General features: G+C 41.2%; 3 protein-coding genes across 7 annotated transcripts; 1 reads left to right on the forward strand and 2 right to left on the reverse strand.

Moving 5' to 3' along the window:
- Positions 1–2,499: 2,499 nt before the first annotated feature.
- LOC112553404 lies at positions 2,500–15,053 on the forward strand. 5 transcript variants are annotated; one of them, XR_003097044.1, is made up of 4 exons: positions 2,500–2,761; positions 7,847–7,978; positions 13,349–13,438; positions 13,578–15,053. XR_003097044.1 is itself a non-coding variant. In XM_025220598.1 (4 exons), exon 4 carries the CDS (start codon positions 13,637–13,639, stop codon positions 14,408–14,410), a length of 774 nt encoding a protein of 257 aa, XP_025076383.1. In that variant the 5' UTR covers positions 4,446–4,600; positions 7,847–7,978; positions 13,349–13,438; positions 13,578–13,636; the 3' UTR covers positions 14,411–15,053. The 5 variants fall into 5 exon arrangements, 4 of the variants coding, with proteins under 4 accessions (XP_025076384.1, XP_025076383.1, XP_025076385.1 ...); XM_025220598.1 differs by lacking the exon at positions 2,500–2,761 and adding an exon at positions 4,446–4,600; XM_025220599.1 differs by lacking the exon at positions 7,847–7,978 and having other exon boundaries at positions 2,514–2,761.
- A 2,226-nt stretch (positions 15,054–17,279) lies between these two features.
- LOC112576920 lies at positions 17,280–22,588 on the reverse strand. The gene is made up of 2 exons (XM_025259793.1): positions 22,446–22,588; positions 17,280–21,032 (listed from the first exon to the last, which is right to left on the reverse strand). Exon 2 carries the CDS (start codon positions 20,725–20,727, stop codon positions 19,618–19,620), a length of 1,110 nt encoding a protein of 369 aa, XP_025115578.1. The 5' UTR covers positions 20,728–21,032; positions 22,446–22,588; the 3' UTR covers positions 17,280–19,617.
- Positions 22,589–23,180: 592 nt separating this feature from the next.
- On the reverse strand, positions 23,181–26,311 carry LOC112576921. Its single transcript, XM_025259794.1, has 2 exons — positions 26,176–26,311; positions 23,181–25,541 (listed from the first exon to the last, which is right to left on the reverse strand). Exon 2 carries the CDS (start codon positions 25,243–25,245, stop codon positions 24,148–24,150), a length of 1,098 nt encoding a protein of 365 aa, XP_025115579.1. The 5' UTR covers positions 25,246–25,541; positions 26,176–26,311; the 3' UTR covers positions 23,181–24,147.
- Between the last annotated feature and the right edge of the window lie 121 nt (positions 26,312–26,432).

Consider the following 26,432-nt stretch of genomic DNA (forward strand, 5'->3'; position numbering starts at 1 on the left):
TGTATCATACAGTGAATGTTATTTAAAACTCCTAAAGGCCAATTAATTGAAGCCGACTTAAAAGTATTTAATTATAGATGTCTATTATATAAGAAAAAATGGTGACGCCACGATTTTAAGGCCTTTCTGTGCATAGTAATGTCTGTATGTGTGTCTTTTTTTGTCATCGACAAATGTGTATAAAACTATATTTTAAGGGTAAAAAATATCACCATCAGCAGTCAGTTATAAATGTAAATTAAAATTGCGGTGCTGGAAATCAGCCATCTAACGAAAAAAGTTAAAGGAGTTTATCTTAGACAAACGCACCTTTGAAATGTGTTTCTATTTAATTAGCAATAACATACACGGACCAAAAAACTCGGATGCTCCATTAAACAGAGAATCAATAATACAAAGTAGACTGAAATGTCTGTGAATGTTGCCCATTAAATTTTGATGTGGAGAAGATTTACTTATCAGTGTAGGTTTGGACCTTTTAATTTTTTTCATTTCAGTCGAAGCTTCTAAATAAATTTCAAATCTGTAGGGAAATATTTCAAAATCAGCCTTTTTATTTTCTGGACAAAAATTCACTTCTTGAACACGACAATCTGAGTGATGTTTCTTCATCTGACTAGAAGACAAGCAAAGATTCGCTAGACAGTAACAAATACTTGATATACGCAACGGAACTCTCCAGTGTATGAGAGGAATTTTCTTGTACTTGACAGGTGACAATGCCGATGTCTGAAGACTATCTTGAAAATTAAGCGTGATTATGTACTGGTATTTGGGAATTACTCTCAAAATGAACTTAACCTAATCACAAAAAATGTTGCACTCGTGTTTCCCATTTTAGTCAACCAAATTTCAGTCTTCCAAAAATATTTTCAGAGGTCTTTGTTAGAGTTCACCATTTAAGTAAGTGTCATAGTAAGTTTCTTACAATTGCTGGAATTATATAAATGCACTCCTTTTAAATGACGAGATAGGAATTAACCATGCAATGTATTCACAGGAGGAACAGAAAATTATGCAAGTTGCTGACAGACTAATGCAGGAATTATGTACATATTGTGTAATATGTAAACATTGGACAAAGCATGTTATACAGGTGAGAGACAAATATAAGAGATATGTCCATCACTGCAATACCATATACATAGGGAAAAAATCTATATAGGAAAAAAAAAAAAAAATCCTAGGATATAGTTATAGGGCAACAGAAAGGGTGTGGCAACCCGGGTAGTACACCACCACTGCAGACTTGCCAGGACTCCAGGACAGCAGAGCACAGCAACTCCGATGGCAAAAGTAAACAACACCTGCGGCAGAAACAACCAACGGCAACCCTGCTCCACTCCCCTCCCCTCCTTACCACCGTCACCTAAGACCTTCCCTCCCTGAAAATCCCTGGCCCCCTTCCCCCATAGTGCGAAATCGCCTTGAGGTGGAAGCACTCTCCCTTCCAAGTTCAACAACAACAAAACTGCAATACATGGGCAAAGCAAATCATGGCTGGTGACACAAATTCAAGAGAGATTTGCCACTGTGCAATACACACGTGAGTAAAACAAAATGCAGTATCACTCTAGTGATTTTTTAATATGTTTGTTTTTCGGTAATCCTAAATTTGAGAATGTGGAGTGGATTCCAAATCCAGTATCACAGCAGCTAAAGGGTTAGGGTTAGGGTTAGTGAGGCCATGAGGCGTCGTTCTGGTTTCAAGATGGCGCCTGCGTGTACCCGTGCACCTTGGAAAATTTGTGGGTTATGTTCACTCCTGGTCTGATTCGACAAGGAAAAACGGGATTGTGTTACCGTGAACTGCTAGGAGTTGGTTAGCCTCGGGTAGGAAAATACAAGGTAAGGGGAACATCGTCCGACCCCAACATGCCCGACTGGTAAGTTACCTTCACGGACCAGGTGACACTAGTCAGATGTTTAGTGAATAAAGGAAAAAAAATCATCTAGCTTTCACTTTTTTTCATTAGTGACAAATTTACGAATGTAAAGACAGCTACGGTGTCACTTAAAATGCAATGTGTTGTGAACGAATGTGTGACTTAGTACGAAAGATCGAAAGTTGACCCTTGTGATTGAAGACTAATTATAATATTAATTTATAAACTCTTTTGTTAAAAAAATCGTTGAGGAACAATTACTGTGCTCTACGTGATTCCCTAAGCTAGAGATAAGACAAGTCAAATCGGTGCTAGAAATTTGAGTTGATATATGAGAAGAGGATAGGAGGTTGTGTGGGGCTACTGAGAGAGGGTAGTCCACTTTGTACGGATTCATCTCTTTATTAAATGTTTCGTCGGTCAGTGTTTTGTTAATGTTGGTTTCTTCAATATCTCTGAAGGCTTGTGAGGTAGAGGGCACTGGTCTCAAGAATTTTTCTCGGGGCGTTTGCGATTTTTTTCTTCTTCTCGTCATAAATAAAGAGGGTAGCCCAGAGGAGCGTCGTGACACCACCAGGGAGCGCCACCCCACTGACACTGTGGGGTAGGGGTCGTTGGCGGGTAGACTGTGGAGGCATTGCTCCTCGAGGGTCGTCGCAAGGCAAAGGAAAACGCGCAGCTCAAAATTTGGATTCGTGGAAATATTGCAAGAACTAATTTTAACTACACGTCGTCTGTTCGGATGTCCCAATGTTTGTAATTCGAATGTTTGTAAGTAGGGTGGTGTCTCTTCATAACTTCTTGTGCCGCTGCAGCTGGGCGAGACGGAGCTAATTACAGTCCACTGGAAACACTTTTGCCTTTACCTGCGACAGGTAAGTAGATTTATTCAAATTATTTGTGTGTGCGTGTGTGGAACCCGTATGTTATCTTGCCCATCATGTTGTATCCGCAGTTGAGATGGAGAAAATTACGATGTCTCAGTGTGGCTCGCAATATATTTGTCTAATCACAATAAAACCAAAGTTGAAGAAACGAATAAACAGGTAATAGTTTACGGTCTGTGTTGGATACCTTTTCATAAGCACTTGCTAAGTTGAATAAACCGATGAAATTCGTCCACCGAGAACATGATCAGGCTATTAAAGATGTAAACCAAAAGCTAACTGTCAGAGGCGGGGCGCTCTGTGTTCAGGTGTCTCATAGACATGAAGAGAAAACTGTCAGTCCTCCTTCTGTCTTTGACCCTTCGAGCGCACTCTGTCTCTCGCCTACCTGGCTGGAGGAGACCGAGCTCTATCGCATTTTGTCTTATCTGATGTCTTCCTGGTGTTGGACGTGATTTGTGTGTTTTGACGGGCCTGCCATTGTGAGCTTGGAATGTGCTGCACTTTCCGTGTCGGTGGCTTCGGTTCTTTTCCTGCCTGCAGACTTCACCAATAACATACGAGCTATAAAAGAATAAATAACTGTACGAAACGAAGAATAAAATCAAATACAGAAAAAACAAAGAGGAACCAAAATCAAAAACAAGAGCTATTCGACTAGTATGAAAAAGGATAAGGCACTATACAAAGGAATACTTACTGTTATTTATTATTCAAGCCTAATCTTTGGAATATTTGTAGGCTTATCTTTGTTATATTTAAAACAAGGGTGGGGAACGTCTGCCTTCCTGCAGATATCAGTAAATGTATAAGCTTTACTCTTAGCAACATAAATGCATCACGAACTTGTATTACTGGACTGCTGATTGACGATTTTTTCCAGTAAACTCCTGAAACGAGGCATTAGATGACAAAGCTTCCGGTTTAGTCACATTCTTTGTTACGGCTCGCCGAGACTAACAGCAGATTACTTCGCAAGAGGCTAAGCGTTGGTCTCGGCAGACAGACAAGCAGTTCCAACAACACACGTCTATAAATGTATATTAAAGAGAATAGAAATAATAACTTAAATTTTGAGAGGCAAGCAAGGAACTCCATTACATGATAGACAGGAAACATAAGAGTACATGACTGGACAGACAGGTTTGCTTCTCGTCTACAGCATGTATGGACGGTTCTGGAGAATCATGCAAGCATTGGACCTCCACCCTAAGCTGTAGGTCAGCTACTTCCGGTTCGACTTTCCCTGTTAATACACGTAGCGCTCTTCGACATGTCGGCTCATGCAATATAAAATATATTATCCTTAACCTTGCGGGTACCTTATCTCAGGCCTACTAGTGTTCAACATAATCCTTTCATTGATTTCTAAACGATGAACTCATGAAAAAATTTATGAGCTTGCGCAGACATGTTTGGGTGTGGAGCATGTGTAATTATTATTATTCACTGCACAAACACAAACAGCAGATTGTGCTTTAGAAAAGTGGTTTTATCCCTCTAATGCGTTTGCAAGGAAAAACTAGTGTCTACTTTGTGCTTCACATATCAGATGGCACAATAAAAATAAAGCAGACAGGGGACTAGCAGCCACCGAGGTTAGGTAACTGTTCTGCTTGCTGTAATAGCCGGGTGTGTCTTTTTCCCGGAACTGGTGGCGTAAGTTGTTATCAGCGGGGTACCACTTATACCCGGGATTTGAGAATCGGCTGAGCGCAGCTTTTTCAGTCCCCCTCACTTGTTCAGTGAACACCCGTTTGTTCAGAAGCTACACGGACAGACAGACAGACAGTGGAGTAGCGGTGACACGTCTCTCGTCAGTAATGTGTGAGTCCAGCTTTGACAATCAACTTCCGCTTATAATATATATGTGCTGTACGTGAGCATGACATTTGTTGATATCAAAGAAACTCATTAAATATTATTTTCAGATATTAATTGTTTTAATAGAGGGGAATAAAAAGGTTTAAATTAACCTCTATATGCAGTGAATAATAATAGCAATAATAATAATAACAATAATAGTAATAATAGCAATAATAATAAAAAGTTGAAGAGATGGGTATAAGACAGTTTGCACTATTTCACTAGTTCCATTATTCAAATCAAGGAATGTTTCTAAACTTGAACTATTCCTCAATGGGTACTGAATTTGTGATGGAATTTTGAAGAAGAGCTTCAATATTGTACAAACAATTTTATAAGCAAAGCATTTTTAACGGAGTTTATGACCGAAAAGTAATACATTAAAAGTAATGGAGTTCATCCTACCCTACCCTATTTTACAATGGAATAACTTCTTCTGTCGATCTTTGTGCAATTTTTCCCTTCTACAGCAACAAAATAGCAACAACTGTAACTCTAGAACTCACTGTTGTTTTAGAACTAACGGTAACTCTAGAACTCACTGCGTAAGGAAACACCGGAAAGACAAAGCTAATCCAGTACATGGGATGTCTGTCCTTCTCTCGATCCTTTCTGGCTATGTAGATAAATCACAGTTTAAGGACAAATAAAGTCAATCGGAGATCATAAAAGAAAACAAAACAGAAATAAACAGCACAGAATGGAAATATGGTTTTTAAACAATTTATATGCAGTCACGTAGTTTAAATTTTTTATGGCGGAGTGTTGGGAATCGCTCCTCCGGTGGCAAAGTCCTTCCCATCCCTATCTCTAAACTTTGTGCGGCATTGGTTCAGGGTTCATGTTTCTCTGGAGGGAGAGCTCCATTATTGTGAAAGTCCCGGATGTGTTTATTGCTTAAAGTAGTAGTCTCGCTGAACTGAGGTTAAATGTTGACTATGTCTCTTCGTAGTGTAAGTGTGCGAGTGAGCATCCATGTATGTATATGTTTGTTGAATATGCATACACGAATCAGTGGTAAATGTGTGTGTGTGATATTACTGTTTGCCGAGTAAGTGGAGGCCCTCGTCAAAACCTGTTCTAACATGTCTAACAGTGAAGTTTATTACCAACTGGTGCTTTCCTGTGTCCTGATAGTTCTCTCCACACTCCTACACCCTCCGTCTTTCTGTAAAACAATTCATCATTGAGTTTCACATCAATACCTACTTAGTCAAGTTCGAGCTCAGCTTTCTGTTGCTAGCAGCACTCTTGTGTTCGTGACTAATCTGAGTGTCTGAAGAAAGGTCAAGCTTTAAGGTCAATGTCCATAGAACTCTGCGCATGACTTTTTTTATTATGTAACACATGGCATTCGATCTCGTATTGCAGTCGCCATGACCTGATGCCAGCACACGTGTTGTTGTTTATGATTGATAGTTGTCAGGCTTTTGTACTCACACACTCCAGCCGTGGAAACCTGGGGTTGGCGACACCAGGCTGATCCGCCATGTTGCTAAGTTGGATAATGCGTGATTAGCTTGAACCAGGAAGTTGCACAGGCAGTGAGGTAATCACTGGATCAACACCACAACTCCACAACCGTGCAACAAAGTGAGGCTAAGCCGAGACAGCAGGCAGGCAGGCAGACAGACAGGAAGGCAGACAGGCAGGCAGACAGAAAGGCACGCAGGCAGGCAGGCAGGCAGAGAGGAGGGGAGAGGTCACGAGAGTGACAGAACAGCTTACAATTAAAACACTTAGAAGCCATGAGTATGATCCTGAGTGCTGACATGATGAGTTTCAACAACTGCATGTTAATCTGAAAATCTCACGAAAAAAGAGATAAGAAAAATGTAAACCTACACATGAACGTTCGCTCACACGTACAAACATTTATGCCTAATACTACATAACACTAAAAATACATTCCACGCACTTAGAACACTGTACTAACCTGAACTTACATCCCACATCCCACTGGACATCCCATCGTGCACACACCCACAGTGCGACTGAAAGACGTGCGTGATACCCAGAAACCTATTTATCAACACTCGCTATAATCCACCAAAATTAGGTAGTAAGGGGTCTTAGTTGAGAAATGAATCATATGAACCACCCATAAATTAAAGTTCATACTTTTAAATTTTCAAAATAAAGCTCTTAAAAGCAAATCACAGTGCTTTGTGTGTCGTTTTCGCTTTCACTGGGTCATGCTTGCTTGCTTTCTGCTTTCGTTGCGCTTGACTGAAGACTGTCCAGGGAACTGTCCAGGTGACAACAATCGATCAGTATGTGTGTACTGTGATTGATAAGATGCTATCTTACAGTTCACTGTGCATATTTTGAAATGGTATAGAGGAGAAACAGCTGGTCACAAGATTCGTATTGTCATAAACATCTGACTTCCGAAAACAGTCATTAATGAAACACAATCGACAGATGTGCGCTAGTAAACAAAGCAACAGTGAGAGAGTGGTGGGGCGGTTATTTCCACCCTATACCATATAGTATTATTGACCTTCAGCCTGACTCCAATCGATCCCTCTGTGTCCCTATCATCTCAGAAACGAAAAAAGAATTATTCTAAGGTCTTGGACTAAGAGAATACCCGAGCTGTCAGTCACACCTGTTTGATGTTAACCGAACGTTTTGATACACATTCAGTACAAAGAATAAATGAAGACAAAGACCTTTTAAGAATGATTAAGTGTAAAAGTCGGCCCTAAGCTCCACTGGGGGTGAGTAGGAACCAGAAGAAGTGGAAAAGTGCGCATCAGTGTCATCGTAAAATTTGTTCTCTGAATATGTATTGCCGAGGGGCCATTATTGTTTAGTACGATGGTGATTGAACATGTTCAAACAACTTGTAGCTCTGTTACTAATACTTGATGTTAATAGCTACTTGTGTCATTGATGATCAACCCGTCTTTTGGGTCTGAGACTGTTGGTGTTGGGACAATCTAGTCTTACCTGGGACGACATGGTCATGGTGGGGTCGATTTGACTTGGATGGTATGGTTTTGACCGGTGACCCACTGAACAAGCAGTCTCTTTCAAAATGGACTTATTTTACTTTACTGTAGAAGTGATAATATTGGGAAAATAATCAGCTGGGTACCGGGTTGGGAATGATACGAATCCTTACATCCATGATACCGTCGTTTTGCGACGATACTGAAAGAGACTGAGACGACCCCCGCATCTATCATAATGTTTTTACAGCAACACTGAAGGAGACTGAAAGGGAAACAGGTGACAGATGGTTTTAATTACTTCCCTCGACAACAACACGCCGAAGCCTGTCTGTGTTTTAAACGATTGCTTGCAGCACGAAATTTTGAACATCAGGAACAGGTAAGTCCGTGAAGCCTGTTTTTACCCTCCTTGTGTGTTGACACTCACCTGAGTTTTAAACAGTAAGATCTTGACACACATTGGTAAAAACACATGGGTGTACAAGTGTACCCCAAAATATTTATATATGCTAACTGGCTCCAGTTTTCGACTGCCATATAACCATTGTTTTAGGTTCTTTCATTGAAACCATCATTTCCTAAAGCCACTACGTTTGATTTTGTTAATACTTATAATAAAAAGGGAATATTTTGGAGATATTTCACGACACGTTTTGGACTTCTATTTCGCTGACATCTATTTCCTGAGCTATTTAAGACACACGTTTATTATTATTATTATTTTATTATATTATTATTATTATTATTATTATTATTATTATTATTATTATTATTATTATTATTATTATATTATTATTATTATTATTATTATTATTATTATTATATTATTATTATTATTATTATTATTATTAAATGCTTAAAGAACTTTGAGCTATACGAATGCATTGCATTGTTAACGCAACGATCGAAGAAAAAAAAACCGTTGGAGGACACGACTTACAAAACTGAAAACTTTCACACGAGCAAGAAGTACAATGGCTATAGACCCGTTACATGTACACGAAAAAGTCTTTCGACACGGGTAATGAACACTGTCCGTTCTGTGTAGTACAAAATTCAAGACGACAGTAAAATTTGAGAGGAGGCAGAGAGGGTGTGACTACTAGGTTGAGCCTCCACCCTTCCCAGAGTAATCAACACCCTCTTAGACCACAAGGATACCATGGTTGATGTCATTGTGACATGATAAGGGTACTGCCCGCTCTGTATCATCAAAATTCATGCCGCTGGTAGAATATGTGAGGAGGTAGTGATCGAGGGTGTAACTACGGGGCTGAAAGCCACCCGAGTAAGCAAGACCTGCTGAGGCGGGCCACAAATGTGCTTTCTTTGAGGTCATTAAAATGGTTCACTTTTTTTAATTATAGGTGTTTGTAAAATGTAGTTACTAGGTTCATAGCAGCGTCAGCTTGTGCCTTGTCTGAAGCTTTCAGTGGCGTCATCCGTCATGCACGTGCGCTTTGAAAAAAAAAAAAGACGGAGTGAACCCTCGAGCATATGGCAGCATCACACTGCAGACACACGAGAGACAGTTGGCATGTACAGTAGACTAGATGAGTGTGATTGTCACAGGTGAGAGGTTTGGGGCGTAGGGAATATCTATAGGTTTTTTAAAAAAAAAATTTTCGTGCTTTTATTTCTTTATTTTGTGAGCAACGAATGATGCTTGGCAGGGTTGGTGCTCGGCCTTTTGCGCCCTCGGAGAAAGAACATTTCTGCACCCACTCCCAACACTCAGATAAAAGAAGAGACAATCAAATATATATATACCCCTCGACCATTAACTTATATGTTCTGGACATCAAGTAAAGCTTTTTTTAAACCTCTCTTTACTGGATTTTTATTGCGCAGAAAGAGTTCTTTCCGAGTTAGTGAAGCTGCCAAGTCATGATCAATGGTGGCCATCATAACTAAACCTTTCTTGCAGCTTTGTTGGCCTCATTTTTGATTTTTAATAAGTTTTACTTTTTTATTCATTTCAACTTGGAGAAATTATGTTTGCCATCGGCTACAGAAGTCGGCAGGGTAAGTAGAAAACGGAGCGATGAACATGTCTAGCAGTTGAATCTGGAAACTGGTTATTCATTTTAGGTTGGCAGGCAGGCAGGCAGGCACAGGCAGGCAGACATGTGCTCATGAGTCAAAATTGCGAGTAATCACAGTTATTTTGTAGCCCTAGATAATTTGTTTTAATTCTCAGTTGAAAAAGGATGGCTAAGTCTTCGCATCATTATTTCAACATTTATGAATGAACAGGCAGCAGATATATCTACATGTCAGTAAAGTGTGAGTGAGTACAATAGAAGACGATACAGATTTCTAAATTTATGAACTACAAAGCACATTATCCATCCATCTTATTAGACATCGACATAGTCGTCATGCGTAAATGAAGATCAGCACAAGTGATAAGTTCTCTTGCACGGATCAGTCGCTATTCCCAGGGTAGGGAAAGTGGGGTGGACGACGGGGCAGGAGCTGGGTCAGATGTCCAGACGCTTACACTCATGCAGTCACCTGGGTATTTGTGCATTCTACAAAGAGAAAGACACACTGCAGCCAAGAAAAAGACTGAATAATGAAAAGAGCGGAGAAGAAAGAAAAAAGAAAGGACAGACACAGAGACTTTTCCTTTACTATGAGCGACGAAAACTGTAACCCCCAACAGACCCCTCAAACTGAAGAGGGAAAGAAACAATTAACTGAACAATGCCTTATTCTGTCCTCGGCATAAAGAAACCAAAAAAACAATTACAATCTCTGTCACTTCAAAGACCAGTGTGCGCGATTCACATCACGTGTCTGATCACAGCGGAGATCACGTGGCGAATGGCGCTATCATCGACTGTCACAGACGCTCACACCCACAGTTCTTTTCTTCAATTGTAAACAGAGCTAAATCTGCATCTTTACAGACCTTGTATACATTTAATTACATTTAAAAACAGTATGGCACAGTACTTAATAAAATTGTACGGTAATTGCTTTTTTTAATTCACATCCAGAAAGTTACTAATATTTATTCAACAACTGTAAATACAGTGGAACCTCGGTTAACGAACATAATCCGTTCTGTAAAGTTGTTCGTTATCCGAAATGTTCGTTATCCGAAACAGTTTTTCCCATAAGAAATAAAAGAAGTATATTTAATTGGTTCCCAGCCCCTAATGACTCGCTATGTACAACTCTGACGTCTGTGCGAGTGGCCTTGACCGGTACATGCTGATGTTTGTGGGTGTGTATCTTGAGAATGGAAAGGGTGGATTACTTTGAATTCGGCAAGTCTTATCTTGAACGTATCATTATCTGGTTATCATTAGACATTATTCCATCATTAGTTTTTTACTGGCATGTCAATCTTTCCAAAGTTAACGTACAAACAAATAACTGAAGAATTTACAGAAGATCTTCGTAAGGATGTTTTCTACATCTTAAAAATTAAAGTCTTTTTACGGGTAGGACTTTCCGTCTCCGGTAGCCTCTGTGTTTATTTTCTGTCTGACTGTGAATATTTTTACTGTTAATGTTATTTGCGTCGCCATGATATACTTTAATGTGAAATCTGTATGAAAGACCCCTACAGTCATTCAAACATTAAACAGCGCTCCGGCTATGAAATATTTCTCAACGTGCAAGAGACATAAACTGAACCTGCAATGCCAACAACTAAACTGAAATCATTACATTCCACACACTCCTCTATATCAACATCATTAAATGCCACACAGTTTTCTATGCAGCAAGAAAGCTTTGTGACTCCTTTTAAAACAAAAATAAAATCCCCAAGTAGAATTTGACAGAAGGTAAACTGCTCCATAACGACAGATGTTACTGGTCTCGGCCATCTCACACACAAAGAAACCCTCCATGCTTATCATCACTTGGAAGGCAACAGGCGGTCAGAATATGTTGCTGGGTGCACGAAACGTATCCCCCTCCTCCTCATCATGTAGAGGAGGTCACTTCTCGATTGTTCCTTCTCCCGAAAATTCAAGGGTCCCATAAAGTTTACTGAGATAGACTTCGTAAGCAGGGTTCTATCTGTATTACTTTCTTATTTTTCTTGTTGTTGGCTGTCCAAACTCTTGCTCAAAATCCAGCTATCCCAGATACATGCATATACAAAATAGTACATGAACTTCATACAGTAGTACAGCAGTATATATTGTAAAACACAAGGTGTATACACATGCATATAAGTATGTGTACTACATATACACAGCAGTACACTAGTGTGTGTATATATAATAGTCTCTTAGTACCACATACATAGTGGGGGGTGGGGGGTAACTTTCCTTTTCACGTGTCGCTTTGAGGTTGAAGGAAAAACTTGTCCAGTGTCTGTTGCTTCTGCCTTTTTTGTAACACTCTTGGGTAATACGACATAACATTATCATTGAACATGTTTAGGCTCCTATTGCCTATTGCACTGTTAGGGAAAGACTTTTCTACAGACTTTTCTTTGGAGCCATGATTGAGGATTATCTTATTAAAATAAAGCACAACAATCACTAAATAAGAAGGATGCACATAGATAAGGAACGACTGATCGTAACTGTGTCTCGAGCGCGAATGATGACATGATGGTCGGTCACGTGTGGTTCACGTGGCTGTTCGTTATCCGAAATTTTGTTCGTTATCCGAGACAAACTTTTAACGAAATGTTTGTTCGTTAACCGAAATATTCGCTATCCGAGGCGTTCGCTAACCGAGGTTCCACTGTATTAAATACTCTGTTTCTTTTTCTGACATTTTATTCATGTAACAGGAGCGGCTCGGCCACCTGCACTGTCCCGAATCATTAACTTCATGCCTTCCCCCCTCTGTAACACTCCCAGCAGGTTTACAAGTGGAAGTCATCCGTAAGAGGAGTACAGGGAGTAAACAACACAGCAAACAACATTGACAAAATGTACTTTCGGTAACCGTTGCGACTACCTTAGTCAATATTACTCGAGGAAACAGAGAGAGAGAGAAGAAAAGAAACAGATGTGGGTGAAGGAGTGAAGGCTTGATTAATTACATGGGTATATTATTCTCCCAGTGAATTCAACATGAAACATTTCTACTCAGACCTCTCTGGGCATTTTCACCTTACAATTGAAGGTAAAAGAGAGCTTACCATGTTCGAGAATTGCTGGCTACATCCATGCAATGTCTCGTGAAAAATAAAACCACATCCTATTGGTGTCAGCTCAGGTAAATTTTATATTATGTCTGTCAGACGTTTGCACCATCTGCAGTCCAGGTGCTGAGTCACAGGTGAATTGTCAGTGGTGTGTGTGTTTGTGATGTTGTAGGTGTCCATATTAATGGTGTAGATGAAAGTTTTTTTCCCGTGCTTCAAGGTCCCTCGCCGGGGAAGTCCTTGTGCAAGGCATGCAAGCTACATGCTGTTACTTGTTAATATATTTCATACGAGAAAGAGTTCCGAAACGGTGACTCAACCGTTCAGCTGTTGCTGGATTGTACATTTCATACGACGAAAAGCGTTCCGCTTGGATGAAAGTCATTAAATGTGTGCCAAATATTATGACAAACTCGTGTGTTTATTTTCTCTTCCTTTCCAACCCTTAAAATGCTCCATAAAGGTGAATTGCTTTGCAGAATGCTGATTTATGCAGTGTAAAAAGTGAACGAAGAATAAAGAGAGAAAAATCATCTCTCAAAAAAAAAACAATCGTATTGTTCAAACTTCTGTATGTTCAATGCAGGTGAATAGTCAAACATGCCCGTTCTATGCTTGCAGAGCTTTTCAGGTCTTGACGGCAAGAAGGAAGAGGATGGAATTGTGAGTGTCGGCTTCTGAGGACAAACAAGGAAGGACAGGACAGAGAAGGTTGGCATTAAGCAGGCTCGAAGTTTCTAGAGACATTAAGACATCTGTAACAGAATATATGGGATTAAAAAGTCAGATTAGGATATTAGGCCTTTATTTAAATGCCCGAAAGTGAAGGTTTTTTTTTTTTAATTTTCAGTTCGTCGAATTTGTCGTCAAGGCAGAGAAATAGAAGTGGCCTGTTGACAGGGAGCTACAATGAAGCATCGGTGCAATCGCTGGGCTACACGTCGTTGTGCCAAATTATACTCTGTGGTCAGGGCTATTGGTTTGGTACTGTGCATCACGGTCGTCGGGTTCTTCATCCCACCTGCAAGAAATGCCCTGACTCCCTTCTGGCCGCGCACCTGGCGTGACATGTCCACCTTTCACGTGATCAAGATGCATCTCGTGCCGAGGCTCCCGAGCGCTCCAGTCGGTCCTGTCTACTGCCCGGCAACGGAGTTCAAACCTTCCCCACCCATTAGCCATGCATCTGATGCATTCAGTTCTGGCACCGAGGACGGAGCAAGCTACACGACCCTTGTCCCGTATGCGCTGAAAGGTCGAGCACAAGACGAACAATTGCTCACGCATGCGCACCAGTGGGTGAACGCCTCCCCCAAACGCAAGGCTCGCTACTTCCGCTTTCTCCCCCTGATGACCGTCTTCGACAAGGCGCGGCTGCTGTGCACGTGGCGCGTGTTTGACAACGCTGTCCGAGCTGCCAACCTGTCTTACTTTCTGGTGGAGGGCAGCCTGCTGGGAGCCTATCGCCATCGCGGCATGATTCCCTGGGATGACGACATCGACGTTGCCATGGATGGGCAGGAGCTGAACAAGATCCGCCAAGTCTTGTCCTGCATCCCTGGCTACTCCCTCCGCGTTCAGGACAACATGCTATGGAAATTTTACCCCACCAACACCTCTAGTATTCCCAGCGTCTGTCCTGAAAACTTTACCGCCAGCGGTTGTAATCACAAAGGATTGTGACACGAGAATCGTCTACACCAACGACACCAGCAACACTATCCATTTCCTTTCATTGACATCTTCCTCTACACCGGTGACGGCACATACACCTGGTCCCTCGCCCGCTTCACGATTCCCACCCAGGCTGTGAGAAGTACTTTTCTCTTTCCTTTGACAACGACGTCCTTTGAAGGATTCACTGTCCCCGTGCCCAGGCGCACGAAGGAGATCCTTGCTCTCGTGTATGATCTTGATATTTGTTTGTCTCCTTTCCACAACCACCGGATAGGTCGCGGCATATCAGCAGTGAAATATCTCGAGCGGAATGCCGGGAGTTGAAAGACATGTATCCTATGTACAATGTGGTGTGAAGTTTTCGTTCACTGAGACATGGCTGCCCAATAGTTAGGGTAGATTATTTGCGTGAGTAGTATTCAAAGTGTACTAAGATGGTCAGAGTAGATGTGGCACTGTGGCTTTTGCCTTCTACTTCGGAAGCGAGGCTTATTAATTCGCAACCCAGTCGGGTAAACGAAAACTTCCTTCAGCGTTGACGAATACTTTGTTTAGTATAACAACTAGAGTTAGCAGAAGAAGTGAATACCATGTCATGGAGCCTGTGAACTATTTGCATACCTCCACTCCCACCCAGGGCCGCCGAGAGCCAGCCGACCTCTTTGTACTTGTACGTGTATACAATGTATGTTTACAATTCGAATCTCAATATCTACACTCAGCATTGTAATGCTTGGGTGTTCTGTCCTTAGACCTTTCTTTAAAAGAAAAAGAAAAGGAGAAGAAGAAAAAAAATCACCAAGCAGTGTATTTTTTGATAACAATTGACAAACAGGTTTATACTAGTAACTAGACTTTTTAAGCAATTTATGACTTTTTGCTTTTACTATCTTTAAGACTGTCAGGTCATTTGTCTACAGTTGGTTTATTTTTATCGATGATAGATTGCTGCTTGGTCAGTCCATAGAGAAGAATGCGAAAATATAACGTTTTAGAAGCTTGATTCATTTTATAGAATGATTCAAAGCTATTCCAAGCTGATTAACAGCTGTAAATATGGCGAAAGTGATGATTGCAGCTAGCTTTCTGGTGTTAAGTTTGGCCAATAATATTAAAGAAAAAAAACCACTACTTGCGACAAAACGTTTTAGTTAAAAGATTGAATATACAGTTTTATTATTTCATACTTAGTTTGTTGATAACCCTTTATCCCCCCAAAAAAAAAATTAAAAAAAGGAGAAAGTACATAATGTTTTAAAAGGCAGCTTTCATGCAATATTTACCGTATATTATTTAAGGGCTTAAAAAAAAAAACAGATCAGCGTAAACAATGGGCTGATCCACCCACACCCACTCGTCCACAGAGAGAGAGAGAGCACATTGCTGTGGTTAGTAGTGCTCTGTATACACGACTGAAGGTCCTCTTTGTCCTGCTGTTAACTAATTGAGCACTCTCAATCTCGGACTAAATGGAAGTGGCCGATAATTACTGGTTAATACATGAGGAATCGCCCTAATGCATGTTAGCCTTTGTCCTCGCCCGGAATTTATACAACACAGAGCACATTTGATTTTAGCTTCACTTATGCCGATGTGTATGTGAGAGAGAGAGAAAGAAAGAAAAAAGAGGGTGTTGTGGATGACTGCTGAAAGAAGGATTCATATCAACAAAGTGGAACTGATGGACTCTGCACAATATGATTAATTCGCACTTTCCATTGCCATCAGTACAGCAGGGACATGTATAAAACATCATGCGTACATTCAGAAGTGTATAATGATGCTTTACAAGTGGTTTTTGGAGTTTGTGTTGTACTCATAACATTCATCTTTCTTGGTGCTGCACACAACCTAGGGAAGGCCTTTGTAGCCTCAACTGACAACGGGAGGTATCTTCGTCGCTTAACATCTCACACACTTGCACGATGTGTGAACAACATATCCACATCCGCTTGATAAAGCTTGACAACACAGTATCAGTAATAGCACTCTGTCAAAACTCTGTAGTAAAAACTGGCTTCGATAAAACATATATTATGATGGAATGTGCTACATTCTTTTGCCCAAATAAGGTCTCCACACACACATGAAGAAATAAATTATTATTTTTTATCATCGACGTTAAAAACTGAAAAATAACTTGTAAAGTATCTAAAGGAAACACATTTAAAGCTTTAAAATAATCGCAATACATTGATAATAAACGAATTTCAATAAACTTGATTTATAAAATGACAGCCATTTTATTTTAAGTGTGTTGTTGAAATAGAGACTAGAATATTTCTAAATATTTAAAAACATTTAAAGCTTTCAATGGAGGTTCGTACTAAGACTGTGGACAGCAATGGAAAAAAAACTAACCTATTCGGAAAACGCGTTAACACCTTTAGGAGAATGATGTCCTTTTCTGAGAGTTGAGAAACGACATCTTTTTTTTTTTGTCCTTCGCAGACAATAAAAGTCTTCCAGGAGAAGAATTACTCTAGATTACACTCAATCATAGCTTCGTGGCAAAACAAATACCAAAAAGAAAATACAAGTAGGGGTGTGGCCTCACACCACCGTCCCTGAAATAAGTGCTGCAAAATGTCGATAAACGGGTGCAAAGGTCACACGTCCTTTCTAGTAATAGCTGGCAACAACACACACACACATCCTGGTGTAAAAGTCATGGCAATTTTTTTTGCCATTTCGGAAATAAGTCAAACATACAACACATTAAATCTCGTGACAAAGCCTCGTCAGGACCTGGCGCTTGGCCTCTCTGGCTTGTTTCTCAAAAAAAAAAAGGATTCATAATGGAAATCCATCTAGACTATTGACTGAACACTCGCCATCTGACTACAGACAGAGAAAAATGATAATAACGAAAATATTCAAATTGGCTTCAGGTATTTTAATAGTCATCATGAAAAGTAAGAATTGCGGGTCTGGGTAGCATGTGAATTCGCATTTTCATTCGAACATCAATGTACTCATAAAACCGAAGAGTGGTCTGATAGAAACATTAACTCCTGGTTTTGATACAAAAAGCTTGGAACGGGTTCGGTTTTTACCTCTGTTAAAATATTGCTGCAATTATAATATTCACGCCCCAGTGACTCTCTTTTTAGGTCTGACAAATCTCATCAGGATTCAAACTCGTTGTGGCAACACTGGCAGCCACATTAGGTAACAATGTGAGATAATGTAAGGAAGACTTCATTTTGAACAGCTAAAATTCACACGAAAGCCACACAAAGCCCAAAACAGTTTCCATGCCGAACTGGAATTCAACCTTTCTCCTTCTACCGCCCAGTGAACGCAATGGTGAACCACCAAACAATATTGAATGTTTCCAAAGCATGTGTGTATCAGAACAAGCACACTTTCACGGAATTCAGAACTGGTGTGATAAAAGGTGAGCACTGTCAACAAATTATCAAACATCGCGCTTGTTTTCAACACGCTTCTCCGACATGTGCACGATGACAATAGCCTGAAAGTCCATCTCCTCCCCCAGCTCGCCCCTAACACAACCTGATGAACACAACTGATTCATCCTTATCTTTCTCAAACTTAACACTGTTTATAAATGACTCTCTCTCTCACACTCACACTCCGGGAACGAGGGTACAAGGGTTACTCAGTTCTGGTCATTAAGTGCAGCGGGTCAGTAGTATCACAAATAGATATTGCCTTGAGTAACCTTGCAGGCAGCCAGATTTACCATCATCAACTTGTAAACAATAACTAATGGATTAGGCAGCAGAGATTTAGTATAATTATTTAAAAGAACCACTGTAAACACATTCAATTACTCCTCTACCCGCCCTAGCACGATGAAATCACTCTCAAAAAAATTTAAAAAAGAACGAACAAACTAAAGCAAGCAAAGGCACAAAATCTGAACAAAGAACACAAAGCCGATGTGAAAGGCCTCTGTTGTCGTGTTCACTGGAGAGTTCATGGCAAAGTGTCGCCAGTCATGAATAATTCCATTAAACGCGAAGATCGTGAGTGACTGTAATTATTTTCTCTTTAGAAAAAGGCAGGAACTGGAGAAAGAGAAAAACGATCGACGAAAAAGCACAACAGAAACTTTGCCTGTACATTACGTCACAGAAACCTACCTTTCTAATCCTACTACCAGATATCTCGGGTACAAGCAGGATGTTTGCAACAACAGCTACGTCCTCACAAGCTATCCGAAGACGGACGCCAAGTTGCTAGAGACAAATTATAGGCACCGGGAGCGAGATCCGAACCCACGATCTCATTGTCTTGGTGTCAAACGCTCAATAATGCTTTCTCAATATAGTACACAATTATCTAGCTAAATCTGTCGAATGCACAATGGTCTATGTGTCAAGTCTCTCTTTCTCCCTCTCTTAAATTGTATTTTTGTGCCAAAACATACATACATATGACCATACGCATTTTAATCATGGAGAACACAGGAATACAATGAAAATGGAATTAATGCTAGGTGTATTTCCGTAAACATCGTTTTCTTAAAACATGGATAATGCTGAATGTTTCAAACATTCACAGTTTAGGTCTAGCATAAGAGAAGAGTTGCTCGTCAATCCTTTTGGTAGGCATAGGTGTCTTAATGCAGTGTAAACATATAAGAATATGGAGGTAGTGTAGAAGCTACAGATGAAGTAATAATATATAATATATATATAAATATAATTACAGTGGTTTAGTGTACATGATAAAAAGCAATATACCAACGACAAGTTCCCGTGAAATTCCCGATGAAAGAGCAGACGACTTATTATTAACATTAACTTGACTGAGTGTGACTAGTCAGGATGTTTCCCAATCGGCGTATAACGGTTGTGGAGATTCTGCAATAGCGTGTAAGGTGATCAAGAGGTATACTGGGATCAAAGATGTCATATGCCGGTTTTGACCTGTCACACAAAACAAGGTGTCTATCCTTCTGTGAAAGCAAAGGAAGTTTTCTCACTCATCGTCCGGAGCGAGCTGCAAACGAATTTGTGACTTTCTCTTCCAAAGTCGAAAGAAGTAGTCACAGTGTACAGAGCCACTTGTCTCAGAGTGATATAACTCTGACATAATTCTAGTCAGCACTTCATACTCTAAACGACTCTAATCTTATCTAATCTAATCATACTCTAATCTTAAGAAGCTAAAAGCACTACAGATATTCAGCAAACATTAAACAGTTACATCAGTAATTTTTACAGGCCGACTGGCTCATTTCACACCACATTGTACATAGGATACATGTCTTTCAACTCCCGGCATTCCGCTCGAGATATTTCACTGCTTGACATGCCGCGACTTATCCGGTGGTTGTGGAAAGGCGACAAACAAATATCGAGATCATACACGAGAGCAAGGATCTCCTTCGTGCGCCTGGGCACGGGGGCAGTGAATCCTTCAAAGGACGTCGTTGTCAAAGGAAAGAGAAAAGTACTTCTCACAGCCTGGGTTGGCAACTCGTAGTCGGCCAGACACCAGGTGTAAGTGTCGTCGCTGGTGTAGAGGAAGATGTCAATGAAGGGATAACGGATGACGTCACCGCTGTCGTTGGTGTACACGATTCTGGTGTCACAGCCGTCGTGATGACAGTCACTGGCGGTTGGAACTGTGAAATTTTCAGGACAGACACTGGGAATGCTAGAGGTGTTACTTGAGTAGAACTTCCAGTGAGCTTTTCTAAAAACGCGGAGGGAGTAGCCAGGGATGCAAGCCAACACCTGGCGGATCTTGACCACCATCCGCGCATCCATAGCAACGTCGATGTCGTCATCCCAGGGAATCATGCCGCGATGACGATAGGCTCCCAGCAAGGTGCCGTCCACCAAAAAATAAGGGATGTTGGCAGCTCGGACAGCGTTGTCAAACACGCGCCACGTGCACAGGAGCCGCGCCTTGTCAAAGACGGTCATCTGGGGGAGAAAGCGGAAGTAGCGAGCCTTGCGCTCGGGATTGGCGTTCACCCACTGGTGCGCATGCGTGAACAATTGTTCGTCTTGTGCTCGACCTTTCAGCGCATACGGGACGAGGATGTCGTATGATGCGTCGTCTGCCAGTAAAAAAGTTGAAGAATTGAGCGTAGGCACTTGGCAGTGGACAGGATTGGTGGGAGTCTCCGGCCAGGTCTGCTGTATAATGTACATCTTAATCACCTGAAATGTTGACATCTCTTGCCAGGTGCGCGGCCAGAAAGGGGTCAGGGTATTTCGCAAAGGTCGGATGAAGAATGCGAAGACCGCAATGCAGAGTGCACGGACTATCATCCCGAAAACGCGTCTTGTCCTTGTTCTGCCACGTACAACACACAACTTCTTGCACAGAGATTTCATTTATAGCTTACGTCACTTCTCGTCCTCAGTAAAATTTCAGTGTCTCCAGAATAATATAAAAAAATTTAATTGCAGAACATTAACCGATGTTCCAGTCATAAGATTTGCTGATGTTTTATTAGACACGATGCTGTTCTATGTTTAATTTTCTTCATTGCTACTTCTGTTTGAACAAAGTTTGAGTCTTTGTCTTCTTGGTACATCTCACATTATCTGTAAGGCGTCCGCTGCTTTTCTGAAGCTTCTGAAGAACCTAACAAGTCTGCCCTCTTCTTGCTTTGTGTCGAGACTTCCTTTGATAATCTCTGAAAGAAAACATGAACACAAATATTGTTTTACTTTCAATTGTATAAAAAATGTGAGAAGCAACAACATCGAAAGAAAATGTTTTGAAGAGATTTATTTTTTTCTAACTGTGGATTTTGGATTTCCTTTATTACACTATGTTTCCAGAAGGCAACGACTTCATAACTACTGCCCCAGGTGGCAATGTTGTTAGGTCGATTCTTCTCCGAGTGGAAATCAGTTTAGTGTACCTCCAAGAGTAGAAAAATATAATAACTTTTCAATCTAAATCAAACTACATCGTATGTGGTTATGTGTACGGGATGAGTAGCTGTTTGATATGACTCATCAAATGTTTGAACCAGACTATTACCTTCACAGTAGGATGACTTTACGTTGTTGAAAGTCATCAATGTACACACTATGTATGCTAAAAGAAATAGAATCTGTTGAACAGATGAATGAAGGGACGAGAATTAAGTTCCCTATCAACCATTAGTCGTTTATGAATCGTGGAACAGCAACAGCAGCAACAACAACAACTCATGTCAAAAACGCCATCAGTACATATGCGGTCTACAGTCTGGCCATTGCATGAAATCTTCGGTAAGTCAATAAAAATCTGATTATAAAAAGTAATTGAGAGTTAGTACGATGTTGTTGTTGTTTTTTTATGGAAGCTCAACTGTCAATCTTTGATGGAGTGGCTTACCGTTTGCAGACAGAAATAAATTTCCATAATGATGTCTTGTTAGAGCCTCACACTAACGGTCACACACTAGTTTCAGAGAGATGCACAATGTCTATAAGACCTGCGAGTACTGTGCACGAAGCTTGTAGTGACAGTTCACCATCAAAACTTTAACAATTGTAGAAAAAAAAATCAGTCTGGGTGAGACTGCTGATGCACAGATCTAAACTGTCAGTGATGGCAAGATGACGCTGCCGTATCAGTAGAAATAAAATGGTGTAGAAAAGAAGAAAAGTGGCACAGGCACAAAATTAAATCCAGGAAATATATACGTTATCGATACACATATCAACATTGCATACAAAGCTTGAACTCAGATTAACAGGAAAATACGGAAAGCGACGGGGAGCTAATCCTCTCTAGCCAGCTGACGAAGGGACATCACTCTTCAGTGGTGTGTACATACAGTCAAAACGACGCAAACTTTCACAAAAGTACTTTCTCAATGGACCCTGGTAAACCAAACCCTAAACAAGTTGTTTTTACCATCAATTCGGGAACTATTATTAATTTACAACATTTTGTAACTACTCTGCGGTTATAAAAATGTATCTTTAAGCTCACGTAACAATCCATTTAAGTCTCGAAAGCAACATGTCTGAAGATAAGACAACACTTTTGTTTATCCCAGCAGGCAATTCGGGTATTGATACTGAATAATACATTAGTGCGCGGCACGTACCTCTTTTCTGGATACTGGTTTGTAACACTTTCGTCTCAGTTTGATTAATATTCTTGTGTCTGCTGCCTGTTGATGGACGTTATGTCTTCTCACATTTTTACTGTTTTTAGATTCACGGAAGTCATGTGACTGTGTGACGCACTTACATGACATCACTTCATGACGCGCAAAGGAATTTGGGAGCCTTCAGACCGTGACCTCTGAACTCTTCATAATGGGTGCCGTGACTACGAGTAACATGCATCAAAACTATTAACGAGGGTACAGGGAGTCTGGACTAAGACAAACATTATTTATCAATCGAACCTCCACGCGACTTTGGAGATTTTTAAAAATGCGTTTAAGATTTAAAGTGCAGATTCCTAGCTGTCCGAGCTTAACGTTATTTACTAAACATTCAGTGTTCTCATTGATGCTGGCCTGAACTACGTCATACACTGAGTAATTTTTCACTACTTTTATCTGTTCTGGACAAAACGACTGTGACCAAACATACTGATTGACAGTTGTTGATTTTACACACCTGATGTCATCATATCCAGTCAGATACTTGTCTCTAAGTTATTCAAGTCCCTGTCACCTCATAGAATATTGTACACAAGTTGTATTGTGGGTTGTGAGAGTGTAGGCATCGCTGCACCACCTGAGCGTATCCAAATCCTGTATCTGCTGCTAAGTCTGTAACAGCGATTACTGTATAAATGGATGTGGATTTAAGATCCGTGCAAGTGTACTAACAAAACTTGTAGCTAACCACGTAGTACCGACAAACAATGAACACGTACCCTGATGGCAATATCTGTCGTTCATCCTCTTAATAAAGCCAAAAATTATTTTTTTTCTTGATACGTTTTTACTGCTTCTTTTATGTTTTGATACTTTAGCGTCCCACAATCATACCCACAGTTAAACCTATTATTAAAACCAAAACTGAGCTCATCAGGAAGTAGTTCCTTGGCATTGATGTCGTCGTACACATCATTTACTTATTGCAATCAGCAGTATTAGATCTCCACTGCCACTTAAAGACTTACAAGCCTTGTGGATACTGCCAGAAGGCTCAGACTAAGGGACAAAGCCCCAATAGAAAAACGGGATGCTTTACATGACCTCTGGGCGTAAGCTTACTACGGTAAATTAACGACCATGACTACCAACTGGACCCTCAGTCTTCTCCGGAGGACGGATCCGCTCTACAGGTAGCGTCACGTGTTCGCAGCCTGGCGCACTGGTCCTGCTGTCTTGCGGGCAATCATAGAAAAGACGATGGTTAATGCAGCAAACCACGACAGAAAAGCAAAATGGTAAAATGGCATCTGGGTGAAAGACTTTGCTCACCGTCCATGGCAATGGCTCTCTGCGCAAAAATGACTACGTCGGGAATACTAGCCTGGGACCTCTGTCTACCTGTCTGCATCCAAGGCGGACACGTGGACGGTAACTGGATGTGTTGGGGCGTGGAGAGCAGATAGGCGCCACCAAGTGACTTAAGCCCAACGAAAAGACATGATGGAGACAAAAATGGTGTGGTCTGCCGAGAGTCAAAGGGATCTTAATAGAGAGTAAACATATAGGAAAAGAATGTCGTAGATGACGTCCATATAAGTTATAACATAGATCACACGAAGTCCTAATCACCACAACTACTAAGCCAGGACTAAACAGTCAATCTGTAGAATTTCTCACAAGCAAGCTCACTCAATCACACTACATTGTACATAGGATACATGTCTTTCAACTCTCGACATTCCACTCGCGAGATCTCACTAACTGTCCTGCCACGACCTATCCGGTGGTCGTGGAAAGGAGACAAACAAATATCAAGATCATACACTAGAGCAAGAAACTCCTTCGTCCGCCTGGGCACGGGGGCAGTGAAGCCATCGAAGGCCGTCGTCGTCAAGGGAAAGAGAATGCCATTGGACACAGCTTGGGTGCTCATCGCGTAGTCGCATAGAGACCAGGTGTATGAGCTGTCACTGGTGTACAAAAAGATGTCGATGAAAGGGTAACGGATAGTGTTGCTGCTGTAGTTAGTGTAGACGATTCTCGTGTCACAACCGTTGTGATTACAGTCGCTGGTGGTTGGAACGGTGAAGTTTTCAGGACAGAAGCTGGGAATGCTGGAGGTGTTGCTAGAGAAGAATTTCCAGTGCATGTTGTCCTGAAAGCGGAGGGAGTAGCCAGGGATGCAGGCCAACACTTGGCGGATCTTGTCCAGCTCCTGAACGTCCATGGCAACGTCGATGTCGTCATCCCAGGGAATCATGCCACGATGACGATAGGCTCCCAGCAGGCTGCCCTCCACCAGAAAGTAAGACAGGTTGGCAGCTCGGACAGCGTTGTCAAACACGCGCCACGTGCACAGCAGCCGCGCCTTGTCGAAGACGGTCATCAGGGGGAGAAAGCGGAAGTAGCGAGCCTTGCGCTCGGGGTTGGCGTTCACCCACTGGTGCGCATGCGTGAACAATGCTTCGTCTTGAGCTCGACCTTTCAGCACATACGGGTCGAGGATTTCGTATGACCTGTCGTCTGCCTGTCGGTGTAAAGAATTTGGCGGTGGGCAGTGGACAGGAATGATAGATGTCACCGGCCAAGTTCGCTGTATGATGTGCATTTTGATCACCTGAAAGGTTGACATCTGTCGCCAGGTGCGCGGCCACCGAGTGGTCAGTATATTTCGCAAAGGTCGTACGCAGAATACGAAGACCACAATACACAATGCACAGGCTATGGTGCAGAATGCGCGTCTTGTCCTTGTTCTACCACGTACAACACACAACTTGCACGGAGATTTCATTTATAATATACGCCACTTCTTATCGTCAGTGAAGATGCAGTGTCTCTAGACTGATACCAAAAAAAGAAAAAAACTTCTAGAACTTTAAAGGGAGCACTAACCAATGTTCCAGCGAAAAGTTTACTCTTTCATGTTTTAATACACACTTTTTGGGGATGTTTCTTCCTCTTCATTGCTACCTATGTTTAAAAGGTGAGTCACCGCGGTTTTGGGACTACACATCCACCTTCTTTTCTGGAGCTTTCCCAAGAGCTTACATGCGTCCTCTTCTTGCTATATGTCGAGACTTTGATAACCTGCAAGAAAACATGAATATTAGTATTGTTTTACTTTTCAATTTTATGATAAAAGTGAGAATGAACAAATTGGAATGAATTTTTTTAATAAGAGTCCTTCCCTTTTCTTGGAACTCCATTCGGCGAAGTTGAAAATTGCTATGTATGCTTCTAAGAAATGATCATTTACTTTGTGAAAGAAGTCCGATACCTTTCAATGTTTACCTCATGAAGTGGCGCTGTTGATGCTGATATCAAACAACCCCTCTATGACATCCTCAAAATCAGTGTGCACCAAATGCAAGGTTTGCGATTTTTAAACCATTCAAAACAAGACGAATGTTGTCTAAAGTTTGACAATGTTGTGTGAATGTCACAGAAAAACACTGGCTTTGGCGAACGTTCGGGACATTCAGGAACTTTGGTAAATGCCCATACTATGAGGCTTCGGAGCACGATTGATGCTTCAGGACTTTACCCTGTGAAGAAGGACCTTGAACCTTCCATTTTAATTTACGCCATTTTGTGATGCCGCCTATATCATGAACGGTTACAGAAATGTGTCCTTAAAGCTTTTGTCTTGTAACAATCCATTAAAATCTCGAACGTACAATGTCTACGCAAATCATAATATGTAAGACCGTGGCATACTCACGTTTCTCTTCACTGTATCAGGGTTTGAAACATTTTCAAGCAAGATTTTTGCGGTTCCTACATTTACTGAAGTCATGTGACTGTGACGCAACTTATCATACATTGCGTCACGCCATGACGCTCAAAGGAATGTGAGATCTTCACACCGTGACATCTTAGATCTTCACACTCGGCGCCATGACTTGAATAACGAGGATAAAGCCACGTGCCGACCAACACAGTGAAGCTTAGAATAGTCGGTCGCCATGGGCAACCCAA

This window comes from Pomacea canaliculata, linkage group LG12 (assembly GCF_003073045.1).
Source record: "Pomacea canaliculata isolate SZHN2017 linkage group LG12, ASM307304v1, whole genome shotgun sequence".
Classification (NCBI taxonomy): Eukaryota; Metazoa; Mollusca; class Gastropoda; order Architaenioglossa; family Ampullariidae; genus Pomacea; species Pomacea canaliculata.

Coding starts and splice junctions, on each gene's coding strand:
- LOC112553404 (XM_025220599.1), top strand. CDS start 13,637: ATGAAGCATCGGTGCAATCGCTGGGCTACACGTCGTTGTGCCAAATTA.
- LOC112576920 (XM_025259793.1), bottom strand. CDS start 20,727: ATGAAATCTCTGTGCAAGAAGTTGTGTGTTGTACGTGGCAGAACAAGG.
- LOC112576921 (XM_025259794.1), bottom strand. CDS start 25,245: ATGAAATCTCCGTGCAAGTTGTGTGTTGTACGTGGTAGAACAAGGACA.